General features: G+C 43.8%; 1 protein-coding gene across 1 annotated transcript in view; it reads right to left on the bottom strand.

Moving 5' to 3' along the window:
- Nucleotides 1–14,056, bottom strand: part of CACNA2D4 (calcium voltage-gated channel auxiliary subunit alpha2delta 4) — a 162,658-nt gene that overhangs the window by 127,653 nt on the left and 20,949 nt on the right. The window contains exons 6-10 of the mRNA XM_081926839.1: nt 13,279–13,410; nt 12,420–12,480; nt 10,077–10,227; nt 6,374–6,448; nt 4,929–5,018 (exon numbers count right to left, since the gene is read on the bottom strand). Coding sequence (XP_081782965.1) covers nt 4,929–5,018; nt 6,374–6,448; nt 10,077–10,227; nt 12,420–12,480; nt 13,279–13,410 — 509 coding nt within the window. The remainder of the gene's footprint in view (nt 1–4,928; nt 5,019–6,373; nt 6,449–10,076; nt 10,228–12,419; nt 12,481–13,278; nt 13,411–14,056) is intronic.

Below are 14,056 nucleotides of genomic sequence, written 5' to 3' on the forward strand. Positions count from 1 at the left end.
GCTTGTCTAACTTGGAGTTTTGTGGTGAGTGAACCCACATGTCCGAACCAAAAATTTTCATGTGTTTGATGTATGGCTTCTTGCCAAACATCTTCTCATAGGGGGTACAACCAATCGCTGAAGATAACCTGCGATTATAACTGTAAGTGAAACATGAGAGAGCTTCGGCCCAATAACTCTCTGGAAGATTTGCATCATGCAGCAAGGTTTTTAATCCTTGAAGCAATGTCTGATTTGCTCGTTCCGCAAGTCCATTCTGCCATGGCGAGCGAGGACTAGACAAATCGTGTTGAATTCCTTTCTCAGCCAGAAAAGCTTCAAACTGCTGAGAAGTGAATTCTCCCCCCCGGTCAGTGAAAAGAATTTTTATCTTCTTACCATGCACATTTCCCAACCAAGCACAGAATTCCTTGAACCTAGGAAAAGCCTCTGATTTCTGCTTGAGATTGTACACAAAAATATACCTGGAAAATGCATCAAGGAGAACCATGAAGTACCTATTTCCACCCAAAGAGGGCGCTAGTGGTCCAACCAAATCAGCATGAATAATTTGGTATGGTTCTGTAGCTTGCCTACTAGACACCTTACCTTTCGCAGTCATTTTCACCTTGTTTGCTGCGCATGCCTTGCACTTCATGTGGTACCTGCAGGGTTTAATAGTCATACCTTCAACCAAGGCAGGCATTTTAGATACTGCCTCAAAATGCAAATGACCAAATTTTCGATGAAAATCGTGAATACATTCTGCATGCAAACTTTTGTTAGAACCTGCAATGCAACAAGTGTCATCCTGCACAACATCATCATAATACAAAACAAACAAACGATCAACATATTCAGCATACAATTGATAATCATTTTTCTTGGTGATGATGCATCTATTGTTTTTAAAGGAAACGTCAATCTTCTTCTCAATCAGCTGTCCAACGCTGAGCAGATTATGCTTGGCATCTGGCACATAAAGAACATCCTGTATCGATAAGTCCAAACTGTGAAGAACAACAGTTCCGTAGCCTTTACTGGGGATAGTGTGGTCATCCGCCTGGTGAATCGCACCTTCCTGCGGTGTAAAAGACACGAACAGTCGCTTATCGTTGCACATGTGATGCGTCGCCGCTGAATCAACAACGAAGAAAGATCTAGACGTCTTCTGGACCTCTGCAACCTCTGCAACCTTTGGAGCGTAGCGTGAGACCATTGCCTTGTGCTGCGTTGTCCTGGACACCGGACCTTTGCCTTTGCTCTGGCCTTTTCCACGCGATGAGCTTTCGCTGCGCTGCTCTGTCTTGGCCCTGGGATATTTGCATTCCCTCTTCATATGGCCTAGACGTCCACACGAGTAGCATTTCACTGCCTTCAAAGCTTTGGCGCCATCTGGTGGTTCCACTGCACTGCGGGATGACGACTGTGAAGTCTCCCCCTTGTTGATGCAGCTAGCACCGCGGCGATCCGCTTCATTCAATATCACGGCAGTAACATAGTCCACTGTCAGCTGAGCAGTTGGCTGTACAGCAATCTGAGTCGCAACAGACTCCCAACCTGAACCCAAAGATTGTAGTATCATGAAGGAATACACAGCCTCTGGAAAGTTGAGTCCTCTCTGTTGCAGCTCATGTCTCAGATTCTGCATCTCCATCAGATGTATACGCACATCTCCACCTTCAGCAAGAGCCATATTATGCAGCTTGTTAAAGTAAAACATAGTGGATCCAGCTTCTGTTCTCAAGTGAGCCTCTTTCAGAGCGTCCCAAATTTCTCTGGCTGAGGTCTTACCACGCAATAGACAGAGCTCTTCTGGGGATACTATCAACGTAAGAGTTCCCCTTGCTTTGGAATCCTTAGCTTCCCATGCATCTGTAATTGGAGCTGGGGGGTTGTCTGTAATCACCTCAAACAGACCCTCTTTCCGCAGAATTGCCTCTGCATACAAAACCCAGTCCGCGTAATTTTTCTTATTGAGCTTAGGAATCCCAAAAGCATCAGCTAGCTTTGTGCAGCTAGCCATCTCTGCTGCTTTAAATCAGACTGCTTTATACAAGCTGTGTCTGTGCTGCTCTGCTTACTTCAAACCTCATTCCAAAGGCAAATTCAAAGTTACTTTCACTTTCCCAGCCATCCAAGCCACTACGCTTGTGCCGTGGAAAACGGCTTTAAAAGTTCAAAGTCCAGCCTTAAAGCCATTAATTAGAAGCTGGCAGGCTGCCCGGAGCAGTAGCACATACCTTCATCAATCATCTTGACGCGCAGAGCAGATACCGTGCGTTCCGTCTCTCTGCCGCTGTTCCGATGCTTTGCCGGCACTTCGTTTCTTGCTCCTTTGTTCCTTTGCCAGGAGCCCGACTTCTGAAGTCCATCCTCAAAACACTGCATTTTCTGGGCCCGGAACCAAATTTTGGAGATAAGCAGTGTCCAGTGCACAGCGGAATGATGAGAAGTATGAGCCAACATGCTCTATACTACTTTATTTACAGTTCAAAGCTGGTAAGTTACAGAAAAACATTTTCCCTCTGCCGGAGCAGAGAAAGCGTCATCTCTCCTCTAAGGCACGGAGAGAATCACAAACTGAAACTGCAAAGAACAGTGAAAAACAGGAAACCAGTGTACGTCACATCCAGTCTCCCATTCCCGTGGGAAAACCTCCAGTACAGACTCTGTGGAATGTAAACAACCTGTCTCGTGACAAGCACTTCGCTGCACAGAGAAGAAAGCAGAAACCAACACCTTCTTGTGGTGAGAGGAACACACTTTGCACATGCCCTGAGGCACACTTTGTAGTTATTTCATATGAAGCAGGCATTTGCTCCGGCATGGACAGTAAATCCTGGGACTCAGCATTGGTAAACTCTCGCTTGAATGAAACTCTGGTCCAGAGTATCACATTGTTACTAATTTTTGTGCTGTGCATAATCCATATGCCTTTTCTCAAAGTTGTGCTTCTATTGGGTGGTGGTGGAGGGTTTAGTTTAAAGTGAAACACAATTATTTTGTGCCTATGGAAATATAGGAGCTCCCCAAATTTCACCTACCCTAAATTTGAATAAATTGTGGCTTTTAGTGGATTTTCAGCTCACTAGTGCCACCATTATTATCAACACTGGACTGTTTTTTGTCCATTCCCTGATACAGTTTCCCAGTAGTACAACTATGCTGCTTGGCACTAATGAGATTTAATCATCATGGCATATCTATTTCTAGCTGAAGCACCACTTGGTAGGGTTACACATATGATGGTTTGGATGAATCCTATTATTCTGGTGCAAAGCAGAGCAATTGCATCTCATTCTCGTTCCTTCAAATGTCTCCAGTCTAACCCTTTCCACCTCTTCTGTCATTTGAAAAGCAGACTCAATCAGTCATTCTGTACTCTCAAACCATTGAATAATTGGCATGATGCTGAAATATGAAGGACAAAGTTCTGATTAAATGCAACACCTAACTCAATGGCATCATTGCCGAGGAAACAGATTGGGGTCACCTGTTCTCGTGGGAGCTAACAATCTCATGATTTACTTTCTGATACTACAGACCACAGCTATAACCCAACAGTGGAACAGACTTCCTCAGAAGGTGTGAACTCCCCTTCACTGGAGGTTTTTTATGTAGAGGTTGGATGGTCATCTGTCATGGATGCTTTAGCTGAGATTCCTGTATTGCAGGGGGTTGGACTAGAACATGGGTTGGCAAACTAAGGCCCATGGGCCGGATCAGGCCCAATCGCCTTCTAGATCCGGCCCGCAGATGGTCTAGGAATTCAGGCAGCCAGCATAGCGTGTGCACGATGGTTTTTGTGACTCAGCCAGGCTTGGGAGTCATAAGTGAGGCGGGCAGCTGCTCAAGACAAGCCCCTTCTCCGTCTGCCATGCACATGCAGCAATCTTTTCTTCTGGGGTTGGGGTGGGGAAGAGGGAAAAGGAGCCATAGTTCGGATTTCCACCATGGAGCTGCGGGTGACTGACTTCAGGAAGGGTAGTTGTGGCGGCAGAGGCTTGGAGGCGCCTCGGGACCAATGCCTGCTGGTGTCTTTGGCAGCGGTGCTCCCCGCCAAAGGAAGTGGGGAGTGCCTGGGCGGCTGCATTCCAAAACAGTTCTGTGCTCTGCTGAGGAGGCCGCTTGTTAGCTACAGGGTGTGAGCCATGGAAAGGTAAATAGCCACCTCCACCTCATATTCCTTCACGTGGGGAAAATAATGTTTTTGCTTGAACAGTGCCAGCCTGACTTAGTGTGGCCAACGGCTTTTCCCTTCACCCACGCATGCGCACACACTCTCCAGGGCTGACAGGAATGGCACGCTTACCTCAGCCCCCCAGCCCCCGCCCCACCTTACCAGAGAAATAATAACTGTCAACGCGTAAAACGCAAAGGAAGCAGCGTGGGTGTATGAGGGAACACCCCCCCCCAAAAAAAAATCACATTTGTGCAATGTTGGGGTTGGTCCAAATAAGGGTTTTTCCCAAAAATGTTGGTCATAATCATGACAACATATAGTCCGGCCTCTCACAAGGTCTGAGGGACAGTGGACCGGCCCCCTGCTGAAAAATTTGCTGACCCCTGGACTAGAAGATTCTCAGGGTCCCTTCCAGGTCTACAATTTTACTATCCTTCTTTGTCATGACAACATCACAATTTCACTGCAGTCTAGAGTCAAACACTTAATAAATGTGTGTGTGTGTGTGCCTACGTTCCTAAAATAACACTGTCCAAATATGTTGACATCATATTCTCTTGCTGTAATTTTAGCCAACATGCCCATCAGCAGCTTTTGGTGCTGTCACAGAGGGTTTTTGTCACTGTTATCTGGCGAACTTCCTTCTCCTCTAGTGCACTGCCATAATTGCCACAGTGCTGTAGGACATGGAATGAAGGCAGCATGGAGAGAGAGAGAGAGAGAGAGAGGAAGGAAAGACCTTTATCCCCACAACATTTCTTACCTCCCTCAGGATTCTGAAAGATTCTGTCAAGGCTTTATTCACTGTCCCAACTCCTTTTGCTTGCAACTCATCCACCAGCTGCTTGAAGTGCTAAGCAAAGAAGCAAGAAAGGTATTTTCATAGCATTAGACAGTTTAGTCTTCTTCAACCTGGTGCCCTCCAAATATTGTTGGACTACAACTCCCAACCATCCTGATCATAGGCCATACTAGATGGGGCTGATGGGAACTGTAGTCTTGGGATGGAAAAATGTGCCTAATTTGGTTATTGCTGTTTCTCATTTTTCCAATCTTAAATACAGTTCTCTGTGTTTCTGCAGCAATTTGTGAATTCCATACTTTAAAATACTTACGAAAATTCTTCAACATTTTAGTGTTAATTTCTCCTAATAGACACATTTGCAAAAGATATAATCCTAACCTGTATATGGTGTATATGTGTGTGTTATTTTCACCAATATGTTCATTTTTAGCAACATATTCCCCTCATATATGCTTTTTTGTAAACATTGTTTGGTTTGAGAACTGCATAGCAAAATTCAGTGCAAATTATGAAGGATAGCTATGTTTTGATTCTCGTCTTGTTTCAGACACTGCAAATTTGATAAATTCAGTTTTAAATGTGTAATGAATTGAATTTCTTTTCCATGCCTATTGCAGTTCAAAACATCTGGATTTTGCCACCAGGTTGAGATAAAGAATAATGCACAATCATTATTTATTATTATTAAATTTATATACTGCTTAATACTTAAAACAGTTTCTAAGTGGTTTATAAAGTAGAAAATTTAAAATTATTACACACACACACACACACACACACACCAGTTCACACTCAATAATGCGCCTAAATATGTCCCTAGAACAGTGTTTCCCAACCGGTGTTCCGCGGCACACTACTGTGCCGTCAGACATTGGCTGGTGTGCCGTGGGAGGGAGGCGGGCGAGTCGGGCGGTGAGAGGCGGCGGCGGCGAGGATCCGTGTCGAGCCGGGGGCGGCTCCGCGGTGGTGGTGCCGAGCGGCGGGGCAGCGCGTGCAAAAGGGAGGAGCGCGAGACAGCGGAGGAGGAGGAGGCCGGCATGTTCGGGCAGCAGCAGCAACAACAGCAGCAGCAACTCCCGGCGACGGCTCCTCAAGCCCCGCCGCCGCCCCCTCCTCCGCCCGCTATCGCCGCCACCACCACAACAGCCGCCGCCGCCTCAGTTGCCGCCGTCCCTCAGCCCCTCGCTCTGCTGCCTCCTCCCACCCCCAAAGCTTGGAGGTTCCCCGGCAAGGGGGAGGGAAAAAACTTTCACTTTCGTGCGTCCCTCCCGGCGTGACGCTGCGCGCTGACGTCACGGGGCGGGGCTTTAATGGTGGTGTGCCGTGAGATTTTTTTTCAGTAAACAGGTGTGCCGTTGCCCAAAAAAGTTTGGGAAACACTGCCCTAGAAGTCCAGTACTTACCTCCCTGTTATCTCTGTCTGCTTGAACCAGGATCCCCTTGAAACAGGATTCAACATAATGAACATAATCATTGTACTGTAAAGGCAAAAAGAGGGGGTGGTAGAGTGACTAGAAGAAAAGGAATCTTCCTTAGAGAGTTACAAAGGTTTCAGGAAATATTGTTATGTAAAAAGAACAAGCATCACGGCTTTTGAAAGCATACATTTTAAAATGCAAGATTCCACAAAATACCTCCCCATGTTCTTTGGAAACAAATCAAGGCATAGATTCACACTAGACATTCCCTCACTAAAATGCCAGCAAGAAGTGGATAGCCTTGGTTGCCAATATCCTGTTGCATTCCATAAAGTAAGGTCTTTACCTGAATTTTTAAGTTCTTGGTTTGCTCTTACTCCATCCCCCACCCTCACAAGACTGAGCCAAGCCCAGCAAAGCTTTAGCAGGCAATGCTTGCTAGGCCTGATGGGAGTTGTAGTACAGCAACATCTGAAGGGCCAAAGGTTCTGCACCACGGCTTTAAAGTGACACAAAACTCTGCTGGTTTTGCTGCAACAACAGAGTACTATGGCTATCCCTCTGGAGACTGTAAAAATAAGATGCTGCCCATATGGTGCCAGAATTATTCAGGCAACATTTCCTGCCCTCTTTCTTGATTTTCTTTAGTGTCTCCCTTTGTTCACCGCTTATTAGACAGCAACTCCCACACCTGCTTTAAAGGCCAAGGCATTTAATTATGGCACAAGCCATTATGGCACTTGAACTCAGTTCATCACAAAAGCTTCTGCCATAATAACATGTGTTAAGTCCTTAAAGTGCCAAATGAGAGACTCAAATTGCCAATTCATGTGCAATTTACTATGGCCCATTGGGATCTTGTTTCCTATGAAAAGCAACATAGAACATAGATAGATATAGAGCAGGCATAGGCAAACTCGGTTCTCCAGATGTTTTGAGACTACAATTCCCATCATCCCTGACAACTGGTCCTGTTAGCTAGGGATGATGGGAGTTGTAGTCCCAAAACATCTGGAGGGCGGAGTTTGCCTATGCCTGATACAGTATAGAGATATATAGATATGCAGTAGATGATAGTCAGCATATGTGTTCTAGGCAGTATTTAGTAATAAAATTTACATACCTCACCCTTCATTAATAACAGCTTACAATGAAAATTAGATATTATGAACAGGGCAAACACAATATTGCAATAACCACACACAAGTCTAAACTGAAGAGAGGGCATGTCAGTTTCCCAGGGTGGACACAGGGACGATTTGCTGCAGATAGCTTTGTCTCAAAGCAAGCTACTTATGTAACAAATAAGGATATTTCTGCAAAGTAGCTTACTTAAGGACAGAGATTTGTAGCCTCTCTTGTGTTTTTCCTCAGCAAAAAAGAATAAAATAAAAGTAGGCAAAGGATTGCATCAGCCGTGACCATCAATCTGAGGTTGACTACCCAAAGGGTTTAAATACATGCTCCAGCTGGTATAAAAACCCACAGGCTTTCAGCTACATTCTAAAGACATGGCACTTTGCTTTTTCCTGTACACAGAGTGGGTGCATTTTGCCAGAGCACCTGATCAAGTGGCAGTGTTAACTCCCTGACAAAGTCTGCAAATCGGGATTATGTTTGCAGCCTTTGACACCCTAGATACCTCAGCTGTCCTGCAGTAACCCTAGGTGGTGGTGTTTACTGCTGCAGCTAAAAGGAGAGACAGTCAGCCCTGGTTGGGGATAGGGAGAAATTGACTTTGGCTCACATTTTAATACAAAGCTGCCTGGTTTGTATTTTCTGAAATAATATGTGAACTGAAACAGTTATCCTTCCAAATTCACATTTCTCCAAATTTTGTGATGCAGGTTTCAAACCATATAATGGGGACAAAACATTCATGTGAGGAGAAAGTATGCATACATTTGTGGAAAAATAACAAAGAAGATGCATTATATTAGAGAAATTCGCTTTCAAAGGGGTACAATTTGGGGGGGGGGGTGTATACATGTTGTCTTCCCTTGCTAATGGACTGGATGAGAGCCAAGAAATTGAAAGCTCATTCTAAATAAGACTGATGCCCTGTCAGTGGGTGGTTTAGTTACAGGCTAAATTACAGTGAGAGGCCAGAAACTACTCAGGGGCATGGTAGCGGGGAGCAGAGAGATGAACTGGTGAGTGTGGTTGGCCTTCAGACACAATTGTGGGTATCCTTTCCTCTCCCATTCCAGGTCTGTCTTTCTCTCTCCACCCCTGAGCTCACCCAAATGACCAGTTAGCCATTTAGTCAGTTATTTTTGGACAGCGGAGAATGTGATTGTTCTGTTGTCTTTTAATCCTATGAAAACTGCTCTTGAGAATAAATACTCTGCCCGAGCCAGTTCAAAGTCTTAATCTGATCGCAGCAAGGACTATTTTTAACAGCTGCCTTCAGTTTCTGGTACTGATAACTGAGACTAAAGATGACTTTAAGTAAATACTTCTAAACAATTTCTGTCTGCAACAAATGCAAGACTTGGGAAAAAATTGTTGAGACTAGGGACATATCTGGGCATAGCATTCTTTGCAAAAAAACGGGGGGGGGGAGCAAGCAAAACAATCAAGAAAGTCCCTTTCATGAAGCATGAGGGCAATCTTAAAATTTCATGTGATTATATTTTTGTAAGAAAGTGAAAGTATCCAGGTATGGCCTTCCCTAGAGCATACCAGAGACAGGAGTGGTCCACAGGTTGGACTGAGCAGGTCATGCTTCATGTCTAACAGAGAGAAAGGTCATGGGACAATTTCTCTAGGCTCTTCTAACCAATCAGTGAATGGTGGTTGGAACACAAATTGAAATGGCTGGAAGCTAGATCTTTTGATCTTTGTGAATTCCTATAGGAACTAACCTGATCCACACCTCCTGGGATAATGTGCAACCCTAACCATGTTTATGGGACGCGGGTGGCGCTGTGGGTTAAACCACTGAGCCTAGGACTTGCTGATCAGAAGGTCGGCGGTTCGAATCCCCGCGACGGAGTGAGCTCTCATTGCTCGGTCCCTGCTCCTGCCAACCTAGCAGTTCAAAAGGACGTCAAAGTGCAAGTAGATAAATAGGGAAGGTAAACAGCGTTTCTGTGCGCTGCTCTGGTTCGTCAGGCTGGCCACATGACCTGTACAGGGAGCTGTATGCCGGCTCCCTCAGCCAATAAAGCGAGATGAGCGCCACAACCCCAGAGTCAGCCACGACTGGACCTAATGGTCAGGGGTCCCTTTACCTTTACCTTTAACCATGTTTACTCAGAAGCAAGTCCTCCTGAATTCAATGAAACTTACTGCCAGTAAGTAGGGAGCAGTACTGCGGTCTTAATTATCAAGTGGCTTATACCCTTTCTGAATAGTCTGAAATAGATATTGGTTCAAAAAAAAATGCATCTAGAAATGCCAGTTTCAATAAAAAAGAGATTTATAAATATATATTTTGAGAGAAAATACACGTAGAAATATGGATTTAAATGTGAAGTTTTGTGCATCTTAAAAGTCTGGAGAGTAGTGCAGAAGAAGGATGGAACAGGCAAACGCGGGCAAACAGCAGCAAAAGGGACATGGGCCAGAAATAGATTGATCTGCTCATCCAGTGCCAACCCAGAGCTCTTTCTCAAACTAAAATCTAGTTCCATTGCCTCCAAGGGAGAGGGTGTTTACAAATGAGGAAGGAGTTTGTACTCACGGCAATAATATTAACAAAGTCATTCTCTCCCAGCGTGTCCAAAATTGTGACAATGGTGTGTTTGGCAATAGACAGGAGCAAACCCTTCATGCTCCCACTGATGTCCACCACAATGACAATATCTTTGGGTGATGTAGCAGCCTGGATGTACCTTGAGAGGAACAAGAAAGGGAAGCAGTAAATATCAAGTAAGTGTGCAAGAGTAGCACTAGTGGGAGGTTCCTGGACCATATCAGGGAACACATGATCCAAGCCAGAAGAAGTGATCTGAATGTATGGTAGAATCAGAAGAATGTATTGATTCCTTTCCTATTTAGCGTGGTGATCTAAGGATGCATCCTCTGAATACATGGCCCTTTGACACCTGCAGCGTGTGTCTTCAGGACCCATCATACCTGTAATTCTGTCACTGTAATTTGTTTTAACTGTTTTTAATACTGAGCTGTTCGATTGTTGTAGTCATCCTGGTACCGGCTGAAGGGCAAGTAACAACAACCAAACAACAACAATAATAACACCCTGCCTTAGGAAAGGTGGTGCATAGATTCTAACAAACCCAAGAACAATTTTAAAAGAACAGATTAAAGCATTTGGGGCTTCTTAATTTAGAGAAATGACCAAGAAGGATAGGATTATGCAAGGTGTGGAGGAAGTGACAGACATAACTTTTCCTCGCTCCCTCATAATATAAGAACTTGTGCTAAATTCAGAATAAATGAAAGAACATATTTCTTCACAACCCACATCTTTAATTTATGGACATCGCTGCAACAAGAAGGGGTGACAGCCACCAGTTTAGCTGTTTTTAAAGGCGGATTAGGCAAATTTATGCAGGGTAGGTCTAACAGCAGCCACTCATTACACAGACAGTATGCCAGTTACTAGGAAGCAACAGCTATTGCTTTCAAGCTCTGCTTGTGAGCTTTCCAGTAGCATCTGCTTAACCTCTCATTCCCCAGTCTGGCACTCTCTGGATATTTTGGACTAACTTCCATCACCCTTTGTCAGCATGGCTGTGCTCGCTAGTGCTGATGAGAGTGGATTTCATGCTCTTTATTCAGCTCATAGTGCTGAGGAGGAATGAAAGTTTCCCCAAAGAATCTGCTTTATACACATTATTTACCCAATGGGCTACACGTGATTGACTAATTTTGGAATTCTCCTGTAGGCCAATCAGGTTGTGGATTCGCTTCCATCTGGAGCTGGATTGGATGGCTCCTGCGGACTAATCATACTGCCGCATTGTCCTAGGACCAATCAGAATGCTCCATTCTGAATCCTATTGTTCTAGGACCAATCAGACTGCTGCATTTTGGATCCTATTCAACTCAGTACATAACAATATCCGTGTGGAATACAACACATAAAATCACATAATGCACTATAATAAAACCATAAGGCCCCTTCCAATAAAAAAGGAGCAGTGAAAAACCCAGAGCAGGATCAACTTCACACCTAAACCACAAAAATGCCTGAGCAAACAGGCTGATCTTAACTTGGTGCCAAAATGGTGAAAGTGACAATGCAACCGGGTGTTTAGATTAAAACTGTAAAGTGGAAGGAAAGGAGGACCCTTTTCTGCCTCCCCATTTGCAGCCACTCTCTGAAGACTGGAGAAGAGACCCAATAATAATAATAATAATAATAATAATAATAATAATAATAATAATATATTATTTCTACTCCACCCATCTGGCTAGGTTTCCCCAGCCACCCTGGGTGGCTTCCAACAGAAGGTTAAAAATACATTAAAACATCAGTCATTAAAAACTACCCTAAAAATGGAAGAATATTAAGAATGGGCAGGGGAAGGACGAGACCATGTGAAAAATGAACATACTATTTTAGCTGCAGTTCATTTATTCAGCTTTGTATTCTTGTTATAAAAAAGCGTGCCTAGACATTCCATTGTTGCACCCATAACCTAGGTTTAAGGTGCCATTTAGCTCCTAGCTTTCATATCTCAGTTTCTATCACTGTGCCAACCACACTTCTAAAGAAAGGGTGTTCCACAGGGAGGGTGCCACTACTGAAAAGCCTTGCTCTATGTAATCACCACATAATGTACCCCATTCAATGGCGGAATAGTCACAGGTAGATGATATAGGGAGAGGCAAATCTTCATATGTGTACACATAAACACTTGCCTTGACTGTTAGGGAGCAATTTTAGCACTCCCTTTGGAGACAGTGACCAGAAGGAGAAGTTAAAACTGAATAGAGAAAGTGTCACTGATAGTATCTAGAACAAATCTCAGAGGGAAGCAAAAGTTGGAAGGAAGAATAAACTTTGGGTCCCTCCAAATCAAACACAGGAGTATGAAATCTTTTCAAAATCTCTCACCAGCCTCGATTTCGGCAGTCGAAGGAGAGAACCCCATTTTCATCTGGTGTCCATTTTATTCCTGTAGAGACATCAAAACAATTTTGCTGTGGATCTGGCACACACAGGAATACAAGCAGCCATATTACGTAAGCATCAAAACCTTAACTAGGCCCTTTCCCAGCATTACAATATTATAACAGTTGCTTATTCTGGGATTTCTCTACAGAGTGAAGCAAAACACAATCCAAAAACCTTGAACTCTCTTATCAATTGTGCAGAAATCATAACTGCAAAGCAAACCAATACTGTACTGAGGCTTAAATCCTGTGCATATTTACTTTGGAATAAGCCTCATTGACATAAATGTATGAGACAGAGGGTCATCAGTCATGGGCAGGCTCCTAATTTAATTAAATTCATCATTATTACTGTGTACTCACCCTGCCTGAACTGCAGGGAATGGGCACAAACAAGACAATTTATTTTGTCCCATTTATTTTGACTAGTTTATAGTTTTCTCCCATGGACAACATGAATGTATGGACAACATACATTTTTGTACATATTACTTGGCTGTAATGGAAGGGTTCATGTATTGTTTCGGAAAATGTGAACTAGGTAGGTTCACCTTTAAATGCAAACTGAATTGAACACCCTCCAAATCCCTATTGCAAGTACACAGCCTTCCAGCAAGATCAGAACCTGGTGTGGAGTGTAGGAAAGCTTTAGCCCTTGCTCCTTACTGTGGTTGCAATCCAAATCTGGGGCTGTGAGCTCACATCTTTTATTTTCATGGGGGTAAAGTTTCATTCAATCCATATGCAGTTAAGCCTGAAACCTTTCTAAGAAAATGCCAGATAGGCATGAAGATTTTTACCTGGATAGAGTCTGAAGAATCCTGTAGAGCTGCCAAAGTATTGCCAAGTGAGAGTTGGATCTCTTTCAAAATTTTCCACAAAAACAGCATTCAGTGCTTCAGACATATAAACCCCATTCAAAATATCAGGGTCTGTGACAAAAAGAGGGAATAAGGAAACAATAGTAAGAAAGGGAAAGAAAGAATGAGAAGGAATAAAAACAAACAAACCTATAGAGGATACAGATGCACCAGCGTCCTCCGCCAACAATATCTAGCCAAACTCCCCTCTTCTTTCATGAGGACTAGAAGCCTAACAAATATCAATGTATCAAGATGCCTTATTCTAAGTACAGTGGTACCTCGGGTTACATACGCTTCAGGTTACATATGCTTCAGGTTACAGACTCCACTTCAGGATGAGAACAGAAATCGTGCTCTGGCGGTGCGGCGGCAGCAGGAGGCCCCATTAGCTAAAGTGGTGCTTCAGGTTAAGAACAGTTTCAGGTTAAGAACGGACCTCCGGAATGAATTAAGTACTTAACCCAAGGTACCACTGTACATCTAACATTAAACAAACTGTTCCAGTATTTTCAATGAGTGGCACCTGTTTTCCTTGGGTTTAGCTGTAGGTCTTTCCTTGCCCAGCTTCCGGACAAAATCTAACCAAAGTTATGGTACTGATGAAACCCAGCTAACTAGGGACAAATTGCAGGTTACTCTGAGATAACTATAATTGATCTCCCCATTCTCAATCAATTTTATTTTTGTTTTTTTGCCAAGGTCAGGTGTATATGTG

The sequence above is a fragment of the Podarcis melisellensis genome (assembly GCF_964234715.1).
Source record: "Podarcis melisellensis genome assembly, chromosome: 10".
Taxonomy (NCBI): Eukaryota; Metazoa; Chordata; class Lepidosauria; order Squamata; family Lacertidae; genus Podarcis; species Podarcis melisellensis.